The sequence below is a fragment of the Monodelphis domestica genome, chromosome 3 (assembly GCF_027887165.1).
Source record: "Monodelphis domestica isolate mMonDom1 chromosome 3, mMonDom1.pri, whole genome shotgun sequence".
Classification (NCBI taxonomy): domain Eukaryota; kingdom Metazoa; phylum Chordata; class Mammalia; order Didelphimorphia; family Didelphidae; genus Monodelphis; species Monodelphis domestica.
In genome coordinates this window covers 262,686,113-262,713,673 of record NC_077229.1, presented here as the reverse complement: position 1 = coordinate 262,713,673, position 27,561 = coordinate 262,686,113, and the positions used below count along the sequence as shown (strand labels likewise).

The following is a 27,561-nucleotide window of genomic DNA, read 5'->3' as shown; positions in this document are numbered from 1 at the left end:
TGAGATACAGACAGACAGAGACACAGAGAGAAGGGGGGTGATGAGAGAGAGAGAGAGGGAGAGAGGAAAGAGAGGAAGAAGAGAGAGAGAGAAGGATACAGAGACAAGAGAGAAGGAGGGTGACAAGAAGAGAGAGAAAAGGAGGGGGAGAGAGGGGAAGAGAGATAGAGGGGGAGAGACAAGAAAGAAAGGAAGGGGAGAGAGAGAGAGAGAGAGAGAGAGAGAGAGAGAGAGAGAGAGAGAGGGAGGGAAAGAGACAGAGAGAGAGAGAGACAGAGAGAGAGAGAGGGGGGTGTGGGGAGAGGGAGAAGGGAAAGAGGTTTGAATCCCACTTCTGACATTTACTAGCTTTGTAATTTGGGGCAACTGATTTCACCTCTGTAATCAGTTTCCTCATCAATGAAATGGATATAATAATTCTTATACTTCTTACCTATCAAGGTTGTTGTGACATTTTGAAAATGTCAGCTACTATTATTAAGAATCAGAATTTAATAATCCTATAATCTGAATTGCCACATTTTACCAACAAAGAAACTAAGGTTTCCAATGTAGATCTGCACATGTTTTTCCTCTAGAACACTTTTCAGGTTCACTTTGTTCAAGGTAATAGAAGGAGCTCTCAGTCTATGTCTGAGGAATTAAGATAAAAATCTTATTTGCTACTTCAGAGGGCCTATTACAGACATTTCCTCTTAAAGATTCCTGCCTGAATAAAGCATCGTCAAATCCTTTACAGTATGACATTCTGTTTCATCTGCCTCTGATCGGGTTTGATTCACAACCTCTGAGCTTATCTATAAAAATTCACATTCCAGATTTTCTTGAGACATGATGTCCCTGTCCCTGTTCAAAATGACAACCCCCTGCACACATACAGACACACAGATTGCCAAATTCTTATCTGGGGCCACACTCTTCATTCACTTGTTCACTATTCCCTCGCCACCTCCTCTCTACCCACATGCATGAAAGGGTCAATTTGATCTCCCTGGTGAAGTGGCATCATGTCATATAATCCAATACCTTGTCAAGGGGAAAAGCGTGCATTTCCCTGAAACATGTTAGTCCTTGTATGCATTTCACTCCCTTTTACGCATTGCATAGAAACAGATTTAGATTTCCCTTCTACTTCAGAGTTCTCCATTGATTCATGGATTCCTTGACATGGTCTAGTTCCCATCTCTCTGAGGAGGACCCAGAGGTGGCACCAGAAAGTCTGGGTTTTCTGGCATGCTCTAAATTTTGCTGTAACCCACAAGATCTCCCTTGAAGCAGAGTTGCTAGGATTCCTGGTAAAGAGACCAGGCTTCTGTCTAAAATGAAGTGGATGCCAAGTTTCTGATAGAAAAATTATAGAATCTGAGTTGATCTTCTGCTTCTTTTAGGAAGATAATGCTATTGAGTCCCCAAAGATTATCCCCTTTTTTCTATAAATCTGCAAGGTAAGCATTGGAATTGGGGAGCATCCAAGACATAGCTTATGTCTTTGTGCACCATACACATCATTATAGTACCAAAGTTGTATAATGTATGAGAAAGTACTTTGAAAAAGTTTTGATCATTTAGAAGTGGAAGATAAATTAGAGACCAGGAAGTACAACCTCCTCATTTTACAGATGAGTAAACTGAGGTTGAGATAAGTTAAATGACTCACCTATGATCATGCAGCAAATAAATAGCTAAGACAGGATTTGAACTCCGCTCACTTGGGTTCCAAGCTCAAGACTTTATCCACCAAGTCACCTAGATACCTCTTTTCAAGGCATATAATATAGCCCTTTAAAATCATGATTTTTTATTTTCCAACCTATATCTCTCTTGTCTTAAGAATGTTAATAGTGGCATAGAAACAACCAGAAGCCCTATCCAGTTTGGGTGAGCTTTATATCGTCAGGCTGAAAACTTTAAAAGTTGCCAGTAGCCCTCTGACACCACAAGATATTCTCAAGAAGTCTTTTCAGGATGCATTAATATAGTTCATGATATGTGATGATGCTTGTGTTATATTTATAGGAATCTCCAAGATCAAATTGCAATTGCAAGCTTTGCATCTTTTGATCATGCTTCTGCCTGATGCCAATAGAGATACTGCCAAGGTAGGCCACGGCACTCACACTGCCAGTCATCAATGCTCTTTGCTTATTTGAATTCTTACAGCAAAAGTCACAGAACCTAACATATAACTATATGGGTTACCCAAAGCTGCTACTTTGTGAGCTTTAAGATGTTCAGGGGTCCCCAAAAATCTTAGCCATGATAAACTTAAAAAACTACTAAACTGTTGGGACATAACCATATAATTCTGGCTACTTAATTGTCTAAATCTTCTAATTCAGTAGATACATTAGTACTGTGTGGTTTCTCCCATAGTCTCACAAAAAAAAATGCATTAATAACAAATCCAGACTCCTTAAGGATGCTCTTTTTTGTAATGCCTTGTGACAATGACCAAATCTTGTATGACTGTCATAAACTAATCAATTTCTGAAATCAAATCCTCATATCTCTTCTTCATCAACATATCTAGATGAATTCATGTGGACATCACCCATGGAGGGTCATTAGGTTCCACATTTGGATTTAAGAGGTTTCATAGATGTCAATTCAGAGTTGAACTTATTTAGAAAGGTGAACCTATTTTGAACTCTGCCTCTGCTCTGTGAAATGGTTTTAGTGTTCAAGTTATAGTTACTACAACGATGACGATGATAACAACTACTACTCTAATTCTATTGCATATTTTTTTTTACTTATTACACTTTCATACCTTACCAGGTCTGAATGACATTTTTATATCATTCCATGGGAAAAGATTCCGTGAGATGAAGGATACGTTTTATGTATTTCATCATAGCGTAGTTAATAAGAGAGCCAGCCTTTAAGAAAATAAGATTTGAATTCAAGACTCTGAGACATACTATTTGATTCTGGGTAAATCATTTGACATCTTAATTTGTACTAGGCAGACCATCAGATATAGAGAAGGTACTGATTTATATTGGTAAAGGGAATTTCTCCCGCTGGGGAACTGAATAAAATCTTTCTCTTTTCAGTGTAGTCTTAGAGCTTGAAGTCATCTGTGTATATCTATTCATTAATAAAATGTTGCAGTTTCAATTTCCCTTTAGTTGATAAGATGATAATGCCTGTAATTCCCAATAATTAGAGTTGTCAAAAAGTGGAAAGGGCTGTCTTAGTAGCGACGGGTTCCTTTTTGTTTGAGGTCTTCAAACAAAGTCTAAATGATTCAGAAATGTTATAGAAAGGATTTCTGTTTAGGGGCCGATTGACATTTGAGGTCCCTTACAGCTCTGGGATTCTGTGACTAGAATCATTGTCCGTAGGCTTTCATCCAACACATTCCTTCTCCTCACATCCTTTTCTGTCCCTGAAAGTTAATGAAGATCATGCCATTTATTTTGATGTCTTAATTGCTGAAGGAATCTATAAATTACTTGAGTACTCTGAGATTTCAGAACTGTGGTGAAAATATTAGTAACTGAGAGAAGAAAAAATCCCACTCCAACCTTCAGTATTTAAACCAACATACATGAAACTTGTGTAAAGGAATTCTCAGTACAACTGAGAATAAAAAAAAAAAAACTAATTTAAACTAAATAATAATCTATCCTTTGCCTAGAACCATAGAAGAGCTTAGCCATACTTTGGGGTCTCCTGAAACTTTTGATTATGCCTCTCCCCTCCCACCCCATTTCAATTGCTGACTAAGATTGAGATGGAAAAGTACTAGTTGGCCTCATGAGTGCCTCCATATTCCCACAATATTTCTTGTAGCTAGGAAACAAAACCAAGAAAAAACAAAACTAAAATTATATGTCCTTATGGGATTTCACCCCTACTTTGAGGATTCCATGGACTTTGGAAGGTTCAGCTGAATGGAATGGCCCCCTGAACCTCCTCAAAGCTATTTCATCCTATCAGAAATTTGCCCTGGATTGCTTCTCAACTATCTCTCCAGTTCTTCTCTTTATAGGATTAAAGAAGGAAAAAGTGAAGAACAACAGAGAAAATTTCATCCAAAAAATAAAATCTTAAACTCATTTAATCTTGTTTAAATTTTGAATTAAACTTTGAATTCCTTGTTTCCTTCAATATAAATTTTGGATGAAAGTTTGGACTTTTGAGCTGTCTGAAAAGGTTACTTCTTAATTTAGCTGAAGAAGACCCTGCCCTGGGTAAATAATTTTCAAGTGTGAAGTCATAAAATGGCAGTAGGCATCTGAGATTCCCTGGTAGAATAACCTTTCCCTCTCTTTGTCCCCCATTCCTAAAAAAACAACAATCAAATAAATAGACTTTCTGTAGGAATCCTTTCTCAGTCCTTAATTCTAGTGCCTTCCCTCTGTTGATTATTTCCTATTTTTCCCCTATGTAGATTGTTTGTATATATTTGTCTCTAGGTTGTCTTCCCCTTTGGATAGTAAACTCCTTGAGGGCAGGAAGTATCTTATGCCTTTCCTTGTATTCCCAATGCCTGACTCATGGCAGGTATTTAATGCTGCTACCACTGCACACATTGATTGACTGTTGACTGGTTGGTGTTTGTTTGAGGCGTCAATATTTAGTTACCTTTTTTAAAAATGTCAATCCTGATATCTATCAAATCTTTCAGAGATTGAATATATGTAGATGTTGAGATCTTTAAAATACTCAGATAAAAGATACTTGGGTTTCCAATATAGTGATCTCAGCTAAGATGGAGCCACTATTTATATAGCAAAAATGGAAAAAACTTACCAACGCTACTTATAATTAACACCTTTAGACAGACAGCAGAACTACATGAAATATTGCACAACTCAGCACTACTGATAGTACCTTAGAGGTGCTGGAGGTGAGGTGGAAGGTATGGAGAATAGACATAACCTTATTAAGGTCACTGGTACATTTTGCTTACCTATTATATTGAATGTTTTACATTAAATTATTATAACATTATATAAATAGTGTGATATAAAACAATATGACATGTTATATTTTATTGTTATATCCTACCATATATTATGTTACATTTGTAGTATTATCTATTATGTTTTGTTACAGTAAATTATATTGTAGTATAATAGGAATGATATTCCCTATTAGGCGTTCCTGATATTTCTCAAGAAAGTGGTTGCTAATGAAGGGAAAAACAAAATGAGTTTGTGGAATGTTTCTATGATCGTTGCACCAAATCTCTTCATCTATAAAGGCAAACGCTCCAATCAAGAAGAGATGCAGGCAGCCGCTACCACTGCACACATTGTCCGGCTTTTGATTAGGTACCAGGATATTTTGTGGACGGTAAGTGATGGTTCTTCTTGAGAAGGGACCATTTAAAAAAAAAATTACTCTTATTGCAGTATGAGGCTTACGCACAAGATGTTTCTTAGAAAAGAAAAACAATGATGCTTATTTTGTCCAGAGCTGGTAGCCTCTCATTCCCCATGAGCAATATGGTGGCATTGGCTCTTTGCAGTATTTTTATGTTTCAGGGGTTGTTCTTTGCCATTCCTTCTCTTATGTCATTGATCCTTATATTTCCATTTTTTGATATCATAACTCTTCTCTGTTTTCATTAGGGAGACACTGTGATGCTATTTATGTTAGGATTTTATTTATTCCTGTTTATTTTAGGATATTCTTCAGGCTGGGACCTACCCATGAGAAGAGTAAATAATTCCAATTATTGCTCCACTTTTGTCCTTTTAGGAAGTTACTGATTTTAGAGCTCAGACAAACAGCCTTGGAAACTTTGAATTCCTTGTTTCCTTCAAAACTGAAGCTTAGGAGTTTTCTATGAAACTTTCCCTAACTTTCTCCTTCACTCCAAATCTTAATGTCCCTCCAAAATTACTTTGTATTCATTTTTTAATGGATTAGACATATTCTCTCCTGTGATAGATTTTAGGGCCCTTGGGGCAGTATGATACAGTGGACAGAACCCTGGGCTCCAGGTCAGGAAGATTTGAATTTGAGTTCACATGAAACACTCCCTCTCTGTTCCTCAGTTTTCTCATCTGTAAAATGAAGAGGTTGGTCTGGATGGTCCTTCCAGCTTTAAGTCTGTGGTCTTGTACTGATCTTATGAGTGTTTCATTTTTGTCTTTGTATTCCCAATAGCTAGCATAGTGCCAGAGACATAGGAGACAGTTAATTAGTGATTCTTTTGATTGATTGAGAGAATTATTGAGCCGTAAAAAAACAAGTAGTCCATTGGGAAAATCTAGTTCAAACTCTGACTTGCTGCCATTTTTGTATCTTTCCTCCAGGTCCCATCATTCCTGATCACTCAAGTAAGGAAAATGAATGACGCAGCAATAAATAACACAAAGAAGCAATTGATATTTGACAAAAGCATGAAAAAACTTCTCAGAAGGAAAACTCTGGAACGAGAAAGACCTGAAAAAATAGAGGTAGCCCTTGCATATAATTCAACAGCATGTTATGTACTAGTCACAATCCCATTTCTCAAGAGAGTCATAATGTGACTAATAATTTTGGAGCAGAAGACATTAAATTCTAAGAAGATATTTGCAGTGGAGTGTTATCAATAAAATGTTACCACAGCCTGCAAAGTTAGAGAGTATAGAGCAGGACTGATGTTATATCCTAATTCAGGTGGGCATAGGATTTCAATGCTGAAGGAGTTTTTATCCTTTCTATTAAAATCCTTGGATTATCATCCTAATTATTATTATTATTACTTAATACTATGTACTCATAAACAAGGTGAAATGACTTTGGCCAGAACTGAAAGCTGATATTTTAATTCCTTGTGAAGGAAAAAGTCAACACTAAATCTCCCCAATATCCAATATACACTCAAAATGATGTTGGGTGAAATGCAGCTCATCTCAAAGAGCCCAGCCCAAATCCAGTGTTTAATGCCAAGGTTCAGTAGAGAACTAGGAGAATGACAATGGTTGCCAGCTTGACGTGTCATTGTAAAGCAAACTTTTCTCATTGATTTACTCTTTTATTAATCCGAGATGATCAGGTTAATTTCCATATAGATCATCCAAGCAAGGTCACTTCAAACAAAGCTGAGTTGAAGCAAATACAGGCTACTCGATGTGATGGAAACAGTGGTGGATTTTTGGTCAGGACATCAGGATTGGAATTCTTTCCTATAAGGATGCTATTAGAAATTCTAAGTCTTGTTATATTAGTTTAGAGATAAGTAATAGAGAAGCTGGCTCCATATTTTTACAGTTATTGCTTATTATTTTTACACTCCTTCACGTTTGCCGATTGTGTGGCCGAGAACGAGTGATGTAACTAAGCCTTTTTGCTTCTGTGTAAAATGAGAATGATGATATTTGTACTCCCTCTTTCACACATTTGACCTGAGGGAAGTGCTTTGTAAGCCTTAAGGAGTTATATGAAAATGAAGAATGATTATGGGTATAATGAGTGAACCTATCTAGAGTCCTGGGAGAAAATATAAAATTCACTAACATTATAAAATAAGACTGAATAGGGAAGGCAGAGTTGTCATTTGTATTTGCTATGATAGAAGATCATTCATAAGGATTTATGTTACTTCTTTAGGCTACCAGCCCTAGGACTTCAAAGACTCTACCAACATCACCATCTTCAAGAAGGAAGGTGAGATAACTAACTCTCTTTGGAGAGCGTGAAGGCATCTGTCTGTTTATATTAGTCAGCATCCACTTGCTGTACCAGTCTATCAAAAATGTATCCCTAGGGGGCAGCTGGGTGGCTCAGTGGATGGAGACCCAGACATAGAGATGGGAGATCCTGGGTTCATATCTGGCTTCAGGCACATCCTAGCTCTGTGACCCTGGGAAAATCCCTTAGCCCCAATTGCCTCGCCCTTACCACTCATTTGCCTTGGAACCAGTACCTAGTATTGATAACAAGATGGAAAGGGTAAGGTTTTTATTTTTTTTAATGTACTCCTAGAGTTAGAATGTGACTTTGGAAAATGATGTTTATCATCAGTGGAATTCAGAAGTGTGACTGGTGAGTATAGTAGAGGGAGTATCAAAAAATCGATCATTTCTTCATTGATCTCATAAAAAACATTCAACAATATTGGTTAGGCAATTTCTAGATGTCTGCAAACAGTGAGACATAAGATACAGTTGTTCCTAAAAATTTAGTAGACTGCCACATTCCAACATTCTGGAGCAAGTTATATTGAACAGCACTTCTATTTCATTTCAGTAGGTACATTCAAGGGGCACAGGAGAGGTCCTAGAAAATTTTGCCAGAATTTGGTAAGATTTAAACCTCATGGTGAAATCTGAGGATTCATCACCAAAGACCCACACCAGTTGGCCCCATGCAGATTCTACAGGTGGCTACCAAGATCCTCATCAGAATCATGTACTTTCTTTTTTTTTAAACCCTTACCTTCCATTGTAGAATCAACTGTGTACTGGTTCCAAGGCCGAAGAGTGGTAAAGGCTAAGCAATGGGGGTTAAGGGACTTGCCCAGGGTCACACAGCTAGGAAGTGTCTTGAGGTCAGATTTGAACCCAGAACCTCCCATCTCTGGGCCTGGCTCTCAATCCACTGAGCCACCGAGCTGCTTCCAAAAGCACACACTTTATTTTTCTAAGTTTATTTAGTTATTTAATTAATTTAGAATATTTTCCCATACTTACATGAATCATATTCTTTCCCTCCCCTCCTCCTTCCCCTCTCCCATAGCCAATCAGCAATTCCACTAGGTTTTACATGTGTCATTGATCAAGATCTATTTCCATATTATTAGTATTTACATTAGGGTGATCATTTAGAGTCTACATCCTCAATAATGTCCCCATTGAACCATGTGATCAAGCAGTTATTTTTCTTCTGTTTCTACTCCCACAGTTCTTTCTCTGGAAGTGGATAGCATTCCAAAAGCATGCACTTTAAATGGAAGCCCAGGAATGCATTCCATCACTCAGCATCAAAATAGTGCTTAATGAAGCCCCACCTTCTTGGGCTTGGTATGCACAAAGAATGAAGAGCTTGTGATTTCCCAGAGAGCTCTTGTGTATGGAGATACACTGGTGTGGCCCCTCTAGGGCCAGCAGAAGGAAAAGTATAAATATATAATTAAGAATGCTGAGCACTGAACCATAAATAGTAACTGCCTGAAGCACTGGGCAGCCCACCCTCTTGCAATCAGAGAGGGGTCAGCTAATTTTGAGCCAGAGGTATTTATTACACCACCTGTGGCTAAAAAGACACAGCTGTGAATAGTGAGAGACCCGCTAACCATCGCAGAGCATGTACAGAAGCAGCGTTAAGGATTGTGGGACATGGCTTTTGCTTCCTAGTCATAAAAAGAAACACTGTCAGTAGGAACATCTGCTCCTGCTAAGTCAAGAGAACCAAGTAGACCCATACCTAGCTAACGTTGGCTAGAAAACAATTCAGCGGGTCATCCCTGAATTCCTGTGGAAACCTGGAAATCCCCAACTTGGATCAGCCAGACGATGTGTAGGTGCCATGAAGGGTAGGCACGGTCCTGGCTCTCCTGGAGTTTACAGACTTGTTGAAGAAATAAGATAGGAACATGTCAAAAACTGAATAACGGAATGCTAGAAGGAAACCGTTTAATACAATATCACAAAAGCTGTCAAAAGACAGTAGAGGACGAATCACCAGATTTATAGGACAGGCCATAAATGCTGTAGAAATCGAGAGGAGAGACATGCCTGTGGGCCGGAGGTGTCTTCAGAATTTTCACTGAAGACAAGTTTATGTAGAACAAGTAAGAATATGGCGAGAGAAAAGAGTAGAGGGAATTTTAGTCAGATCAATAATAACAATTATGGCACTGTGAAAACTTAGGAGGATGTGTACAAGGGATAGAGTATCAGCCTGTTTGGCCAGACAGATCAGGGTGGAAAAGTAGTTTGGGAGCAGATTATGGAAGGTCTAGGCTTTATCCTGTGGGCAGTGGGGTATCCTGAGTGGTTTCTGATCAGGATAGTGACAGGCTCCAAATAGTATTGTAGGGTATTTAGCCTGGTAAGCTGTGAGGGTTGCAAAGGAGCTGGAAAGAACCTGAAGATGGAGAAACCAGCTAAGAAGCTAGTGGAGCAGTCTAGGTGTGATAGGTGATGGAGCGAATGTAGGACTGAAAATTGAAATGGAAAGAAAAGAGTATTTCAATTAGAGAATTAAGAGGACTTTGTGATTGATTGTATGTTAGGGATCATTAAGGAAAAGGAGCACTCAAGGATGACGTTGGTGTTTGCTTTTCATTGTTTTTCTTTTGTTGTTTTAACGAAATATTTTATTTCAAGACAATATATACCTTCTATATAACCTAGAGAATATGTTATAGATATCACTTACATATAATTATGTTTTATATGACACAAGTAATATGTTATATAATGTGTGTATATATAACTATTAACATATAAGTGTGTATATATAAATATAACCCTAAGTGTGTATATATCTAAATTTAAACATGTATATACACACATATGTTTGTGTATATAAAACATTTCAGAGCATAGACTGAATAATGAATTCATTGTGCAGTGGAAAGAGTTGGGCTTGGAGCCAGAAAGACATTACTCAAATTTCACCTCAGATAATTATTAGCTGTGTGACCCTATGCCAGTCACTTTACCTCTGTTCACCTCATTTTATTCCTCTGTAAAATGGAAATAACTACACCCACCTTGTGGAGCTGTTGAGGAAATGAAACAATATTTGTAAAGTGCTTAGTATATAGTAGGTGCTACATAAATCCTTATTATCCTTCTTTTTACCCCATAAAAATATCTTCCCTTAAAACAATTAAGGAAGATTAATTAAAAGAGTCATTACAACCACTAATTTTTTTTATATTTTGTTTTTTATTCTTATCATTTACAAATTGTTAGTGGAAAGAAAGAATATATAACTGCAGGATTTTTAGCTCAGATGACTTCCACTAACAGAGAAAGGACCATTAGAAAGTGAGCTTGTTTTCCTCAGGGGAGGAGTTAAATAATGGAGAGAGACAAGCTAAGTTTAAGATGACAATAGAATATCCAAGTGGAAAATGTTGGCTAAATAGTTAGAAATGTGATCTAGTTTTGAAAGGCATCCACGTGGAGCCATGGAAAAGATAGGATGAAAGAGAAGAGTGTATTGAATGAAGTACTTGTTAATTGAATACATGAGGAACACCATCATTAAAGGGACATAAGGAAAGTATCTTTGATACCTGGCAGTTGAAAGCACAGACATGGACAACTATAAAAATGGAAGTTGTGGCCAAAGTAAAGAGAACTGGAAGAATTCCATTAGCAGAGAGCCAAATACCTAAAGGCATTTTTCAAATGATAGCAGTACTATAGTCAATATATAGCTTTGAGGAACAATACTCTCCATTTGATTAGAATTATTTTTCTTCGCTCTGTAGAAGAGAAAGGGAAATAATAACAAAAAAGTCCGAAATCGGATATTTCTTTAAACCGAAAAAATCATCTGGAGTACAACTATGTTTTGGAGCCATGACGCATTTAATTCAATCTTCTCTGAGAAGTTATGTTCTGAATAATGACCCTGGTCCTGTAAGATTCACATTTTAAGAAAAATTGGTTTTGTCTATCATACTCATACTCAATAAGAAGGAAAGGAAGACTTTCTCTCCTTCCTTCTGTTTCTGTCTCCCTCTTTCCCCACAAACACAGGTTTATACATACATATGTCTGTATACACATATACACAAACACATATATTTTAGATTTTTAGCAAAAAAAGTTTACAAAAAGTTGATTTCTAAGTTTAGATGAAATTAAACAGAAAATTCAATTAAGCACAATAATCCATTCCCTGAACATTCTGGTTAATTGGTATTTTCATAGTTCCTGAGTTATGCTATACGAGAGAAAAGGATTGAACCTCCTGGACAATCACCCTCTGCCTTACCTTTTTCAGGAGCTATTCTATACAAGTGTTGCTGTGTTAGTTGCTGTCGGATTGCAGATCAATCAATAAACATTTATTAAATCCCTCAAGATGCCAGGCACTATGCTAAATAATGGAGATGTAGTAGTAGTGTCTCGGTAACCGAGGATGACGATTGTGCGTTTTCATCTCTGATAGATGAGTGTGCAAAGAGACACTTGTGCGTGAAGTAGATTTAAGTTGAAAAGTCGATGCACAGAGACAGTCCCACTCTCTTGGCATTGGAAGCCTGGGTCCAGTGAGCCAAAACCCATCAGCAGAGTGATAGGATTTAAGGATAGAGATCCCATGAGAACCTTTTGGTCTGATGTCACAGGTTTTTGCCTGTTAAGACAGAACATGTAGGAGACCTTCTTTGAGAGCCTTATAATACAAATACAAAATGCAAGACAGACAGTAATCCTTTGGGTCAACCTGGAGCCCATGATTGGCTGCTCTGCTCTCTTGCTATATACTAGCTAATCCCAGAATAAGAACATTCAAGAAGAGCAAAAATCCAATCAGTTATAGCCCAGGATTCTGCTTCAAGGAGATTCATCTTCCGTGCTATATTTAAGGAAATTTTTATTGCAAGGGCCAGGTGGATTTGTCATGACACCATTTCATCAATAACCCCATTCTCTATACAGGAATGCCAAGGATACTGATGTTATACTAAGAACTGAGTCTAAAACAATAACGAGAATCAAAGTATGGATTCTAGCCCTAGAGTATAAGTAACTTAGGCAGCTTTTCTTTTGTTTCCCCTCTTTTTAGTCTGATATCCCTGAAGGAGTCATTAGAGTACATGCACCGCTTCATTCCAAGGTGTCCATGGCCATTCAACTTAATGGGCAGACCAAAGCCAAAGATATCCTGGCTCGATTTCAGTGTGAAAACAGGTAGGTGACAGTGGGAGTCTTCATTCAATAAAGTGAATTTCAGTCAAGTATATTGTTTTCTTGAACCTTGCTCTCTTATTAAAGCTTTCGAGTCTCTTAGTTTGGGTACTGTTTGCCTATTGTTGTTCAGTCATTTTTTAGTCACGTCTGACTCTTCATGACCCTATTTGGGGATTTTCTTGCCCAAGATCTTGAAGTGATTTGTCATTTCCTTCTCTGGCTCATTTTATAGATGAGGAAACTGAGGCAAAGAGGGTAAAGTGAGTTCCCCAGGGTTATAGAGATATTAAGTGTCTGAGTGGATTTGAACTCAGGAAGATGAGCCTTCCTGACTTCAGGCCTGGTACCTGTTGTGATAAATTCCATTCAATTCAACATTGAGTACACTCAAGATCACCTTTTCATGAAGCCTTTCTTGATCTCTGCTACTAGTATACAACCTCCCTGTATTTATTTTGTGTTTGCTATGTCTGTGCTAGTATTTGTGCCTATCGCCTTTCTTGTTAGGATAGGAGTTCCTCGAAGGCAGGAGCAGTTTCCCTTTCCCCTTTGGTGTTTAACACAGATCCTTGTACATCATAAGCACTTCAAAAGTGTTTGCTGATGAGTTAATTGCTTGATTTATTACCAACTTTGTAGGCATGAGGAATACAAAGTCAAAAACAAAATGGGCTCTGCCCTGGAGTATTTAATTTTCTTTTGGATGTAAGTGCACAGCATATTAATGTAGAGCCAAGATAGAAGAGTCGTCTGATATTGTACCTTCGGTGCTATAGTTCCATTCAAATACAAAGCAGGCAGTGATTATTGGGGGTCAACCTGAAGTCAGTCCCTGGATGCTTTGCTCTCTTGCCATATACCAGCTAATCACAAAATAAGAACATTAAAGGAGAAGAACAAAAATCAATTTGTAGCCAGGCACCCTTACTCTGAGATGTGGATTTGTCCTGGGGTTTTATGAGAAGAGAAAAGACAAGAAATATAATTTCAAACCCTGCTATCTGAGGGCAGACATGATTTAATAGTCTCTTGTACACCTTCGACATGTATCCTAAAGAAGCCTTCCAATCATATTAAAAAGTAATAGCCTGAGGCCAACAGAAACACTCTGGACACTTAGTCATCTGTTGCTGCCTAGCCTGGAAACCTAAATCACTGTAATTGTTTCAACTTGACAGTCATAGGGGGCTTGGAGAGGCTTTTGAGGGATTTAACAGACAAATGCCTGGTTACATGGATTGCATAACTGACTTGATGCTCATTATATTTAGACCTGTGTAGGAGAAAAAAGTTTCCAATAAAAGTAATGTTGGATCAAAGAGTCAGCCTCCTTAATAACCAACATCTTCTGAAGGTCTGTCCTTGCTCATCTTCCTAATGAGACTATACCTCTGACATCTGTTCTTTAGTTGTTAGAAGAATGCCATTTGCAATCCCTTTACACTGAAGAATTGGCTTCCTACTCTTCATCTGTCTCCTATCTGCCTCCAGTCTGGCCATCCTCCTCCTCCCTCATCCCCCCAAAAAAACCCCAAAACCGGGTCTCAGTCCTGGAACATTCCGGGTTCTGATCGTGGGCTTTGTTTTAGCTTTTCAAGATCCAGGCCTTTACCTCCCTTCCTAGACATGCCGCTAAGTGCTTTTGAACTGTCTCCAACTCTCTAGTGCTCCTTTGCATGTGGGCTTCTTTTAGGAGGGAAATGTAAGCTTTTGGACTACAAAGACTTTCTTGCTTGTCTTTGTGCCTTTGTGCCCCAGTGTTCATGCAAAGGAAGTGCTTAATAAATTCTGTCATCTATCTGTCTGTCTGTCTGTCTGTCTGTCTGTCTGTCTATCTATCTGTCTGTCTGTCTGTCTGTCTTGTCGCCCTGCCTGTCTGCCTCCCTATTTAATCTATTCCTCTTTCTATCTTTCTATCTCATCTATCTCTGTGGTAAGCTCTCTAGTCTACGCTCTTTCTATCCTATCTATCCTTCTGTCAGTATTGAGTTTATTTAGTCTATGCCTTTCTATCTTTCTATTCACTCTCTCATTCTACTTGTCTATCTTTCTTGCTATCATTCTATCTAATCTATCCCTCTTTCTATTCTGTTTTTCTTTCTACCTCTCTATTCTAGGCCTTTTTCTAGCCTATCTTTCTGTCCATCTATTTTATAAATCTTTCTCTCATCTGTTCCTCTTTCTATCTATCCCTCTATCCTGTCTAAACATTCATCCATCCATCTTTTTATCCTGTCTATTTGTCTGCCTATCCATCCATTCATCCGTGCATTTATCTATCTATCTATCTATCTATCTATATCTATCTGTCTGTCTGTCTATCTGTCATCTATATCAATCTGTCTTGATCTATATCTCAATCTATATATTTCTATCTTTTTCAATCTATATCTATTGATCTCTCTATGCATCTCTCTCCTAATCTGTCTTTATCTCAATCTGTATCTATCTGTCTTTCTCAATCTCTATCTATTCATCCATATATGCATCTATCTATCTCAATCTATTTCTATCTTTCTAATCTAATCCAAGTGTATCTACTTCTCACCATCAAAGATGTAGAATTTAAAGGTAAGGAATGACCATCTTTTTTTTCCCATTAGCAAATAGAGGATTTTTCTTTGCTCTCCCCTCCCCATGCCCCACCTTATGACAACTGAACTGAAAGTTTATCTTGACATTTCTTTCTTTTTTTTAATTAAATTTTTTCCAGATTATATGTTGATATAATTTTTAATAATCATTTTCTGACACTTTTCCATCCATGTTCTCTCTTTCCTACCCTTGCCCCTACCCCAAGACATCAGATAATGTGTCATAGGTTGTATATATGTTATCATATAATGCATATTTCCATGTTCATCGTGTTGTGAAAGAGACACATCATTTACACTTCAGAAAAATTCTTAGAGGAAATCAAGTGAAGAACAGTATTTGCTTCAGTCTGCATTCAAACCCCATCAGTTCCTTCTAGGGTGTTAGATAGCTTTTCATCCCAGCTTTTCTATGTGAGTTGGAGTCCCTTTAGGGATCTAACCCCTATTCTAGTTATAAATTTAGAGCCTAAAGGATCCTAAGGAGTCATAGCAATGTTTGTCAGATAAGGAAATAGAGGCTGGGAACAGTTAAATGACTTGCCCCAAATCACACAATTATAAGGATCCAAAGCCATATCCTTTGACTTCAAAGCCATTGCTCCTTGAACTATGTCAAAAGACTCTACCTTTTGAGGTCTCACCTTCTGGACATGAAATGCTACCTTGTTTGTCCACTTCTTTTCTAACACGACAAGTTAAAAGTTCTTAGCAGTTAAGAATGACTTTAGGAACAGGGGATCTGATTGTCTGTATCCCTTTTCCACTCTTCCAGGTACCATGATATGGTGAGTTGACACAACTCAAAGCAAGCACAGTCCTGCTGTCAATGTGGTTTATAATTCACTTTAGGTAGAGCCAAAGAAAGAGCCAGTGAGATGTCATGCGTTTGCTCTAAGCATAGATGGGGGTGCAGAGGGTAAAGAAGCAGTTGGAATGATTTTAGCTGGATCAGTGACATTTAAAAAAATTATCTGAATGGAATGAACCTTGAGCTAGATTTGAAAGAACAAGAGAAACAATTCAACAGGTATAGAATTTTTGGTGGTGGGTTATTCTGGGTGTCTAAAGAAATGTTTTCTTACAAAGACCACAAGAACTAAAAATTTAAATGTTTTCTTCCTCTTAGCCGTGATTCACCAGGAAGCCTTAAGACTCAGAATCAAAGCTTATATGAAATTGGAGGCAATATAGGTATGTGTTGTTCTGATTCCTTGAGAAGAAATACTTGCTTGTTTGTAAATATTTATTGCAAAAGTACACCATCATAAACTACTTTCCAAATGAAAATAGCCCATACAAGTTGCTAATATTTTTAGTTCATATCAAAATAATAGTGTGGTTTTTCTAGAATGCAGTTCATTTAAATATGTACTAGAGGGGGCAGCTGGGTGGCTCAGTGGATGGAGAGTCTGGCCTAGAGGCAGTCCCAGTCCTAGGTTCAAATCTGGTCTCAGACACGTCCCAGCTGTGTGACCCTAGGCAAGTCATTTAAGCTCCATTGCCTAGGCTTACCACTAATACACAGTATTGATTCCAAGACAGAAGGTAAGGGCTTAAAAAACAAACAAATAAATATGTACTCTAATTTTCATTGTCATTATTTGCCATTTATTGATTATATGATGGAATACTCACATATTGGAAATTTCTCCTTACTAATTGAAGAACAGGGTATAGATTTATTTTATATATTATTAACAATTATTTAATATTTATTCATTAATTTTTATTGATTATATAATATTAAATCAGCAGTAATTTAATAGTAAATATATTATTTATAATATATAACATGCAATAATATGTATTATATATATTGTATATATGATAGAATAATATATATTTTATATATACATATATATGATATATATATAATATAAAAATATATTATATTACATGCAGGATATCCTAATGCCAGATTCAAAGAAGAAATTAATCTCCTTAATTCACTGCAATGCAATGCAATACAATACACAACTCAATACTATACATTATAACACAAAAAAAACTCAATACTTTGCAATACAGTAGGACCTCATTTTATACAACCAATATGTATATTCCAGGATCCTTCTTGTAAGTTAAAAGCCCATTATTTAATCATTCTTAAAAGCAAACCTCATTATTTAATAAGTTTCTTATATGAACCTACCCAGGCACTTTACAACATTTTTAGGCTTATCAGAGCTACCATCGTCTTGGGGCCTTTATTAATAACTACACAGTTTAGGGTTTAATTAAAATTTTTTATTTTACATTTTTAAATTTTAAAGTCATTTTCTATTTTATTTAGGAACAACATGAAATCTTTTTTTATTCTCACTAAAAGTATTATTATTCAAGGAATAATGTTCTAAATTGACTAAATAAATTAATTCAAATGGAAAAAAGTATTATTTTTTTTTTCATTTAATAATGTTTTATTTTATTATCAATTACATGGGAATACAATTTTAACTTTTTTGTTGTTTGAGCCAAATTCTCACCCTCCCTTCCTTCTTTCTCCCTTCCCTCAGACTCTATCTTTTATTTTTTTTTCCTATTGCCAATTGCACGTATCTGAATTTGTATGTGTTGAGTTTGCATAAAACAAGGTCTTACTGAATAATACAACACTGCACAGCTCAATACTACTATATAAAACACAACTCAATAATGATATAATTCTATATTATACCATACATACAATACAACTTAAACATTAATAAGTGCCTACTCTATGCCGAGGACTGGGTTTGGTACTATAGGGCTCTAAGAAGAAATAAGATTTAGTACCAAAGCTCAAAGAACTAATAAAGGGATAAGGCACCAGTAAAGATTGCCTTCTAACCGCCGAATGAACTTACCAAGTAATATTGTGCAGTGCAGCAAAATGCTACATGACATCCCAAGGGGCAGGTTGCTATTGAACTGGAAGATCAAGGAAAGTTCTTAGAAGAACTTGGCCTTTAAATGATGGGTAGGAATTTAATAGCTAAAGAGGTAAAAAGAGCATTCGAGGCAGAAAAAAGGTATCTTGCAAAAGCACTTTAAATCTGATGTGCTCAGGAATATAGAGAAATTTGTCAAAGCATTTGTAAATGGCATGAACATATTTCACATAAGATTATAACATTGGAGCTTAGAGATCATCTAGTCCAATGTCTTCCTATTACAGAAGAGGAGCCTGAAGCCCAGAGTGACTCCCCTCACCCCCCCCCCCCAGGTCACATATGAAGTAGGTGGGACAAAACTAGGATTAGAGCTGAGGTCTCTTTCCTTAAACCCCAAATCCTTTTTATTATACCATCCTATCTCTACATGACAGTGTCTTCTAGAAGCCTTCTTGAGTAAAATGAATTGTCCCATCATGAGTTTCTTAGTTCAACAAAAAGTCTTTGAGTTAAGAAAATTGAGTTTCGGGGCTTACATCTTATATCTGGAGAAATAATGCCACTTCTACCACCATCAAACAAATAAAAATATGCAAATTTGAGCCTAGAAGACAATAGCAGAATTGATGTGTTGGAGAAAGCTGTCAGGAATTTTATTAATTTATGTGGGCAAGATAAAGGTTGGAACAAGTAGTAATTCACTTCAGGGTAGCCCTGGGTCATTCAACTTTCCATTGACCTTCAGATCATAATCACATCAAGGTAATTCTTTCATTAAGTGACTATTTTCTACATACTCTTAAGAGTCTCAAAGGAAATTAAGTATGTTTTGCAGTCAGCAGAAAATGTATGCCTTAATGATACTTACTTCATTTATTATTATGAAGTAGTTTAAGGCTAAATTCAAGAGCCTTTGAAGTCTAAAAGTAATATGTCTATTTGCATAGACATAGTGCATTATTCTGGCAGCTGTCAGTCAGATTTGAAGATTGATATTTAACTGATTGATATCTTCCTGCCAGGCTGGGAGCAACCATTTAAGAAGAATGATCTCAAGTTTTTAAGCATGGTGGGACAGTAGAGTATAATTTCCATTTGTCCTTAGTGAAGGAGGGATTTGATGGGGTCCAGTGAAAACCAGTGGACTGAAGGTGGCTCCTTCAACCACTAGGCATCCCTTCTCATTAAATAAATAGAAAGGAAGTTTATGTTGGCTCAAATGGACATCCTGACTCTTCATTATGTCAATGACAAAGGCTTTCTGGAAACATAAAAGTTATTTCCATTCTGCTACAGGGGGAATTGCTTTCCCAGCACTATTTTCAATGAATAATTTTTCTGTAGCATTTAGATGATAGATCTGCTTGGGGAACTTTCTTTGTGTGCTCTCTGGTAATTTTCATAAGAAAGTGGGGAAAACAGGAAACCCTAACAAATTCAGAAAAGACATGACAGATATAATTCAAGTACTGAACAATCAACAACACTTTGAAAGCTACCTTCTAACTACAAATCTGCCATAAACTTAAATAGTAAATCAACAATACACATAAATGCTAAAAATAAAAGAATATATTTTAAGTTCCTGGAAATTTGACTTATTTTTTTTTGTTCTTTTGTCCCCAACCTCTTACCATAGAAATAGGAGATGCTTAATAAATATTTACCCATTGATTGATAAGGATCTATTATCATTACTAATACTAGTTTGTAATATCTAATGTCCATTTTAGCATTATGATGATTATTACTATAATTATTATTTCATCTGTCTATAGGCCTTTTCTCAGGTCAGAGAAATCAAAGCAAAATACCTTGAAATTTACTTATTGGGAATTTCTTATGGTCATAGGTCATTGTTTTCAAAGTATTTTCTCAGATAAGAAATGAAATTATCTGTTAAGAAATGTTCTTGCCTCATGTAATAAGGGTTTCAGGCCTGAGTGGCAAGCTGCAATCTGTAGTTTAGAGTGACAAGCACTCCTGCTCTTCTCAAAGCTGAGTAGGAACACTTAGCTGATATGGTCAAACTAGAAAACACTTCTCTTGTGGTCGGTGTGTTTGTGCAATCCTCCTTCCACTTAAAAATGTGATATTCTACCAGGGAATCAGAAAAGATGACTTTTGCAAGGAAACTTTCAGAATTGATCCACTTACTTCTAAATGAATGACAGCATTAAAGAGCCCTTTAAAGGACCCAGTTGACCATTAAAAAAAAAACAATGTAAGCAAAGTCAACATGCTTCTCCCCTTCTTTTTGTCACAGGGCAGCACTGTTTAGATCCTGATGCCTACATGTTAGATGTGTATCACGCGAATCCTCAAGCAGAGTGGGTGATGAAACCAAAGACAAGTTGAAACTTCAGGAAAAACCCTGTTTCTGAGGGAAGGGACTCCACTTGTATTTTCTAAGACAAGAAAGTTCAGCAGATAGTGGAAAAGCAAGTGGCTGCTTTTGCCTCTCTCTGTCCTTCCCAGCCCTCTTGGTCTCAAGATGCTTCTTCAAGGCAGAGGGTATCGACGTTTTCATTGGTGACCAACCTGTGAACCCCTAAGATAACCGCCAGTTGTAACCATCTAAGCAGTTTTCTTATACCAGTTACTTGACTACAAAGGAAGGATGATGGTACTTTTGATGAGAGGCCCATCTGGACAGTGGAAAATATCATCCTCTCCAGGATTTTGACTTGATAACCAAAATAAACTGTGTCCTCTACTCGGATGCCCGTCTTACTCCATCTTATAGCCTACTCAACGTAGTAAACACTACCAAATATTAGAGACCTTGCTGGGGTGAGATTGTGCTAGTATTCCAAAGCAAGATTCTCTCCCACCTTTTTATATATATATAAAATAATAACACAGGGCTGCTTTTCTGAAAAAGAATGATGGAAATGCCCAGGGTAGTTTTGCTGCATAAATGCAATTCTTCTATCCAAACGAAACTTGTTCTGAAAGGAAAATGTACAATATTTATGCTTCTGACTCACTCCTCATTACTTGGTTATTTTGAGGAGAAAGATCTGCTGTTTAAAGCCACTTGTACTGTTTATCTGTGTTGTACTGTATTGTCATTCTCTTCATTCTGATACCTACGTGTATTTCTGTGTGTGTGATCATCTTCAAATTGCAGTTTTTTTTAAGTTTTTCATCTTACATTATGAGTGTAGTCTATGAGCAAAGCGTCGTCAGACCGAGGCTCTGTTTGTTCTTTCGTTTCTCTCTTCTTTGCAAACAGCACCGGATTCTGTTCCCTAATCATCATTTATATCTGCTGATGAATGACTTTCTGTGTGCCAGTCACTGAGTTTCTCTTTCCCCCCAAACATTTCTTCCTCTCTGTTTTATGACCGTGCTTAATTCTGTAGCCACGGTTTTGAAGAGACTACTGCTTTTATCCAGGCCTGGAAAATACAGCTGCCTCTGGTTCTTAGGAGATACGGAGGCCGCTTCCCCCTCTGATCATTAATCACAGGCAGGGTCAAACAGTACTGTTAGCATTAGGCTGTACAAATCTTTGTGTGGGGGGGTAAGTTGAATAGTATATATTTTCCAAATCTGGAATCTGTCAAATCCGTTATTCCCCAACCACCCTCACTTAGTAAAGAAAAAAAATGCAGCGTGTTAAGGAATCCTATAGTATTGACTTCTCTTCAGATGATAAAGACAGAGTCCCTTCTAGGATCAATTAGGGATGACTGTAGTTTCATAATCGTGACAAGCTATCTGGGGATGGTTTCTGGTTTGATGTTGGCCCATTTGCCCCTTTCCCGTAAACAAATGGTGTCATCTTTTAACCTTTGACTTGGAATCAATAGATAATGGATCTATGGGTTTATTTTGGAGCTAAGAAGACTAAACCCTAGACCTAAATGTCTCCTGTTGTGCCTGAAACTCTGGTAAAAGTTTTACATTTGTTATATCATTTCCTCCTTTTCAGTCTCAGGATCTAATGCATTCATAATATCTACCCACATTTGTAATAAACTTCAAAATATACCTGTGTCTTAAAAAAAAAAAAGAATAATTTGTTTTCCCTGTGTAAGTAACTGCATTTCCTGATGGAAAAATAGTTAGCTTTTTTTTGGGGGGGGGTATGAAAAGGAATGTTACTTTGAATTAAAATGTCCCCAAACCAAATTCCAAACATGTTAGACATCAGAACTAGGAAGCATCCTATGGTTTTCATACATTTTTCTTTTCCAAATTATCATCTATTTACTGTTAAATATAGTAGATTGGAGGTGGAAGATAATGTTTCTGTACTCATCCACTTTTGTGAGATTTTGAAATCCAAAGACCTATCTGAGTTAATTATTTAGTTTACTTCACTGTTTAAGGAAAATATTGGTTACCAAAGATTTCTAGCATCCGAGGGAAAGGGCAAAAGCCTTCCTTCTAAATACTCTTCTAAGCCTTACTGCACTGGATTTGAATGGATTTTTGTAGTGCCTATGAAAGGAAGTAAGACATAGTGAGTAGAGAGCTACATTGAAAGTCCATTAGACCCGGGTTTAAGTACCACCTGCCTCTCACTCATTGTGTGACCTTGGGCCAGTCATCTAAACCTCTTAGTGCTAATCTTGGCAACTGAAACTACATAAATTTTCCAGAAGGTGCTGACTTGTAATTAGTAGTTTCATCATTATACCAATAAAATCACAGGTTCAGGCCCTATTTTTTGTTTATTCATTAGTCCTCGGAAAGAAGTAATTTGCTCATTGGATTCTTGCTGACTAAATATTCATCCTTAAGAACAGAAATGGCCTTGTTCATAGGTCAGTTTTAGAACAACAGCTAGATCGAGGGTCCTTACTTTTGATTCCTCCTTTATTTTAGGTGTACTGTCTTATTTGCCACATACTTTGACAGGGTAGGTGGGTTACCGAGTGGCTAGAGCACTGGACCTGGAGTCAGGAAGCTCTGAGTTCAAATCCGACCTCAAATACTTACTAGCACTGTGACCCTGAGCAAGTCACTTATCCTAGTTTACCTCGATTTCCTCATCTGTAAAATGAGTTGGACAAGAAAATGGCAAATCCTTCCAGCATCTTTGCCAAGAAAACCCCAAATGGGGTCAACGAGAGTCGGACATGACTGAACAACAAAAATAGTTTGACAACCAAGTGGCAAAGCAGCAACAGTTTACCTGCTAACAGGAAATAACATCAGCTAAGAGGGAAGTATGTTTCTCTGACTTAGCCTGAATTTCCCATCTCCATTCCCTAGCATGCCCATTGTCTAGGCTTTGGGGGAACTGCTAGATAACGTGCAGTGAAATGTTAAAAGAGAACTTGCACCAGAGACTCCATAGCTGCCTTAAGGGTTTTTTCTTTCTCATTCTGCAAAAAAATGTATAAATAAATAGTTTTTTTTTTAATGAAGGCTTATTTTACACGCCAATACACTTTATTTGGCATAATGGTTCTAGGAATCAATGACCTTTGAAGCATACTGGAACCACTCATAGTCATTACAATGTACATACAAAATAAACTACCTCACTTGCCTTTCTCAGACAAAAAGCATGGTGGATTATAATAGCTTTTGCTACGAAGTGTCCCTGAGTCTTATTATTTAATGTCAACCTCGTTTTGCTTTTGATATTCCTAGTTTAATGATGCACAAGAAATGAGCAAATGCTCCAAATACCAAAATAAAATATTCTGTGAATGTCATGCTCTAAAAGAGTCGGTGCCGAAGACATATTCTCTCTGTCATTAATCATTTGTTTCTTGCCATGTTCAGACAACTGGGAGTGAATCCCAGGAGTTCAAATAAGGGATTAAGAAAAAAAATAGTTTATCTTTTCTTCCAGGCATTTTTCAACTCTTTTCCCCAATGTCTTACTGGGTTGGAAAATAGCATCATGCCATTTGATAAAGACAAGCATTTGTGTATTTCTGACCTAGAGAAAAGGGAAATATCGATTGTTTGTTACATTAATTTTCATTGTAGTTATAATAGCATATTTGTAAAGTAGAATGTGTACATTGTATTTTAACCATGAAAATAAAAATACAAAACCCCAAATCTTTTGCCATTGAGACTTCTTCTTTAGTGAATTTTTCTTATAATTAGAAGGTAGCAGTGATGGTTACATTTTCTCTGTTAGCCCGTAATATATTTCTATGAAGAATTTCTGTACAGAATTGTTTCAGAATCCTGATTTGCTATATGCTTGAGTGAACTAAACCAAAAATACCTAAGGGAGGTAGCGCTGTGTGGTGGAAAGAGATAGATTTGGGAATTGAGATCTGCTTTTGAGCTATATGCCTGTGACTGGGAAATCATTTCATTTCCATGGGTCTAAGTTTCATCATATGCAAAATAATAGTACCTATGAAGCCTCTCTTAAAGAGTTGTTGGAGGGACAAATCAGATTATAAACAAAGATTTACTTATAGTGACCTTCATTTACATGAACTTAAAAGCTTAAAACCATTGGGATTCCCATTGTCTAAATAAATTCCCCTCTACTATGCCTTGATCTATGTGCTTTAATACAACCCAGCAAGCATGTTTGCCATCTTGGGAATGCATATTGGCTTCTGTAAAATATAAATTTATATCAACAACTCCAGGTTCTTATTTTTCCATAGTTTTATTAATTATCACTTAAGACAGAGAAAGAAGATTAAAGCCTAATCTAACCTAAGTGACCACGAGGCTTTGGGCAAGTTATTTGACTTCTTAGTGTCCATTTTCCTCTTCTGTGAAAGGAAGGAGTTGGACCTGATTGTCTCTACAGAGAGGTGTCTTCCCATTTCCAAGCTCTGATTCTATGCTCTCCCATACATCTTTCACCTTCTTCCACCACCTGGAAGGTCCTCTGTAACAAACCATGCTTATCTCCTTTGCCATTCACCTCTTCCATTAAGCTCACCTAGATCCAGGCTACCTTTCATCAGGTCTTCCAGGTCTCCTTTGATAGCTCTTCACTGACTCTTACCTCATCTAAATGACATTCCCTCCACTGGTGTAACACAAAGTTCTCCCTCAGGATATGCTCAGTATACCACACATCTCATAATATCCCACCAGCACAGAATCCAGAATGGCCATATTGGCAGCTAGAAGACAGCTGAGCTTGCAGCTCTGGAAGTTCAAATATGGCCCTAGACACTCATTAGCTGTGAAAATCTCTTAAGCTGGGGGAGCTAGGTGGCTCAGTGAATAAAGAGCCAGGCCTAGACATGGGAGGGCCTGGGTTCAAATCTGATTTCCTAATTGTGTGTGACCCTGGGCAAGTCACTTAAGCCCTTTCTGCTCTTCTGCTTTGGAACCACTACACAATATTGATGCTAAGATAGAAAGTAAAGATATATTGGACTTCCTGGGGTGGAGCCAAGATGGAGGAAGAACTAGAGCAGCAGCTCCGTGTCACCACTAAAATCCACTCCAACCAGGATTAAAATATTGCCACAAAAACAATATGGGAGTGAAACAACTTTCAAGAAAAGAAAAACTCAAAAGGTAGGCAGAGACCATCTGGAGAACTGAGGTGAGAGGAGAGCAAAGCCCGCAAGAGACTGGTCTTTCTCACTCTAAAGCATAGTACTCTATCCACTAGCCAACTAAGGAACTACACTTAATATTTTTTTATAAGTAGAGCACTTGAGAACCATAAAATAGAAATATAAAGTATTTGGGGAGAAGACATCAGGTGAACTTCACTCTTATATGAAAAAGAAATTAAAATATATATACATAGTTTGATGTAGACACACCAAATTTATCAGGAAGACCAGCAAACATGGGAGGAGGGGCACTACGTGGGTGGAAAATGCTGAAGACAGTACTGGGGATAATATTGGGGGCATCTAGGTGGAGAGGTGGATAGAGTGCTGGGCTTAGAGTCAGGAAAACTCAAATACCTGAGTTCAAATCTGGTCTCAGACATGTACTATCTGGGCAAGTTATTTAACCCTGTTTGCCTCAGTTTCCTCATATGTAAAATGTTACAAGGGAATCACTTTAAAAGACTGATATATATTAATTTAAGGTCGCCAAGGAATCAGCTATGTAATTCCTAAATGAAAAACTCAAGTCAGCCGTCAGCCTTTTTGGAGTTTAATTACAATAGGAGCAAGAAAGGAATTAGAGATATATAGAGAGAGAGAAAGGGGAGAGAAGGGAATAGGGCTTAAATACCCCTTCTGTTTAGGCTGGGCCAAAAGGCCCAAGCCCTTAGATAGCTGGGGCAAAGAAAAGAGATCAGTCCCTTTCACTCACGTGTCCAAAATGGAGAAACAGTCTCAGAGGCCCCCACTTTCAGCTTCCTTCAGAGCAAGCTTCTCAGAGCCCAGGAACCACCGACCAAAAACTCAACCACCTCCCTCTCCTCGAGTCTCCAGACCCTCCTATCTTTAAGGACACCATCCAAGTTGCCTCCCCTCAGTCCTCACATCTACCAATCACTCTTCATCAATTTCCCTGTCAATGGAGGCTCTCGCTTAACCCAGGACCGCCCAGAGGTTTCTGGCTTTTGCACATGTCTGTTGAAGGTCATATTTTTCAAATGATTAAATCTTTACTCCTTTGTTCCAGCCCTTTCTAAATCCTGTTAACTTGAGTATGGTAGAAATTGGAATAATTAAATTTTGATCTAGGCTGCAGCCCTTACTCAATCTTATTAGGACTGAATAGGGTGGAGTATCTCCATTGTATCAATTCTAAAATCAATCAAGACTCAAAGAAATTCCTGTTCTATGCTCAAGCATAGGTCAAAGTCCTTTCCATTGTTCAGCAAAGGGTTTCTGTCCTAAAGTAATCTTAAGAAGGGAAGAGAAGGAACCTCCCATGCCAATGGAGTTCCCATTCCAATAGACTATCAGTAAGAAATTTTCCAAGTATGAAATATCCCAATGGTGAAATTTCCAACATTTATAAGTCTAAGGAAATTTGAGGTTTACAATCCCCCCTGATGATCATTGGGAGACTAGTCTCCCCATTGATCATTTAACACAATCATTTTGTAGTTCTAAATTCACTTCTAACTAAAGATATACACAATATTCAATTTTCTAAGAGAAATTAGAATAGTGAGAGAGGAAATAGAAAAGAAAAGAAAGCAAAACCAATGTTTGCTAGGCGCATTGACAGAAAGCCAAATTAGGGGCAGTCCCTTTTGGCATAAATGTTACAATAAATGTTCAATCAAAAGTTCAGTCCAATCAATCACATCCAAAGTTCATTCTTGATCTTCTTGATGAAGTGTAGGTTTTTGGCATCTTTCTGCAACAGTTCATTCTCTGGATATAAAAG

General features: G+C 37.3%; 1 protein-coding gene across 6 annotated transcripts in view; it reads left to right on the top strand.

Annotated features, from left to right (window-relative positions):
- ARHGAP28 (Rho GTPase activating protein 28) overlaps positions 1–24,327 on the top strand; it is a 195,660-nt gene extending 171,333 nt beyond the window's left edge. For all 6 annotated transcript variants that reach the window (XM_007487690.3, XM_007487692.3, XM_007487693.2 and 3 more), the window contains 7 exons: positions 2,017–2,099; positions 5,110–5,307; positions 6,276–6,419; positions 7,558–7,614; positions 12,700–12,824; positions 16,548–16,612; positions 20,561–24,327. In XM_007487690.3, the coding sequence (XP_007487752.1) occupies positions 2,017–2,099; positions 5,110–5,307; positions 6,276–6,419; positions 7,558–7,614; positions 12,700–12,824; positions 16,548–16,612; positions 20,561–20,652 (764 nt within the window). In that variant the 3' untranslated portion in view covers positions 20,653–24,327. The remainder of the gene's footprint in view (positions 1–2,016; positions 2,100–5,109; positions 5,308–6,275; positions 6,420–7,557; positions 7,615–12,699; positions 12,825–16,547; positions 16,613–20,560) is intronic.
- The last annotated feature ends 3,234 nt before the right edge of the window (positions 24,328–27,561 follow it).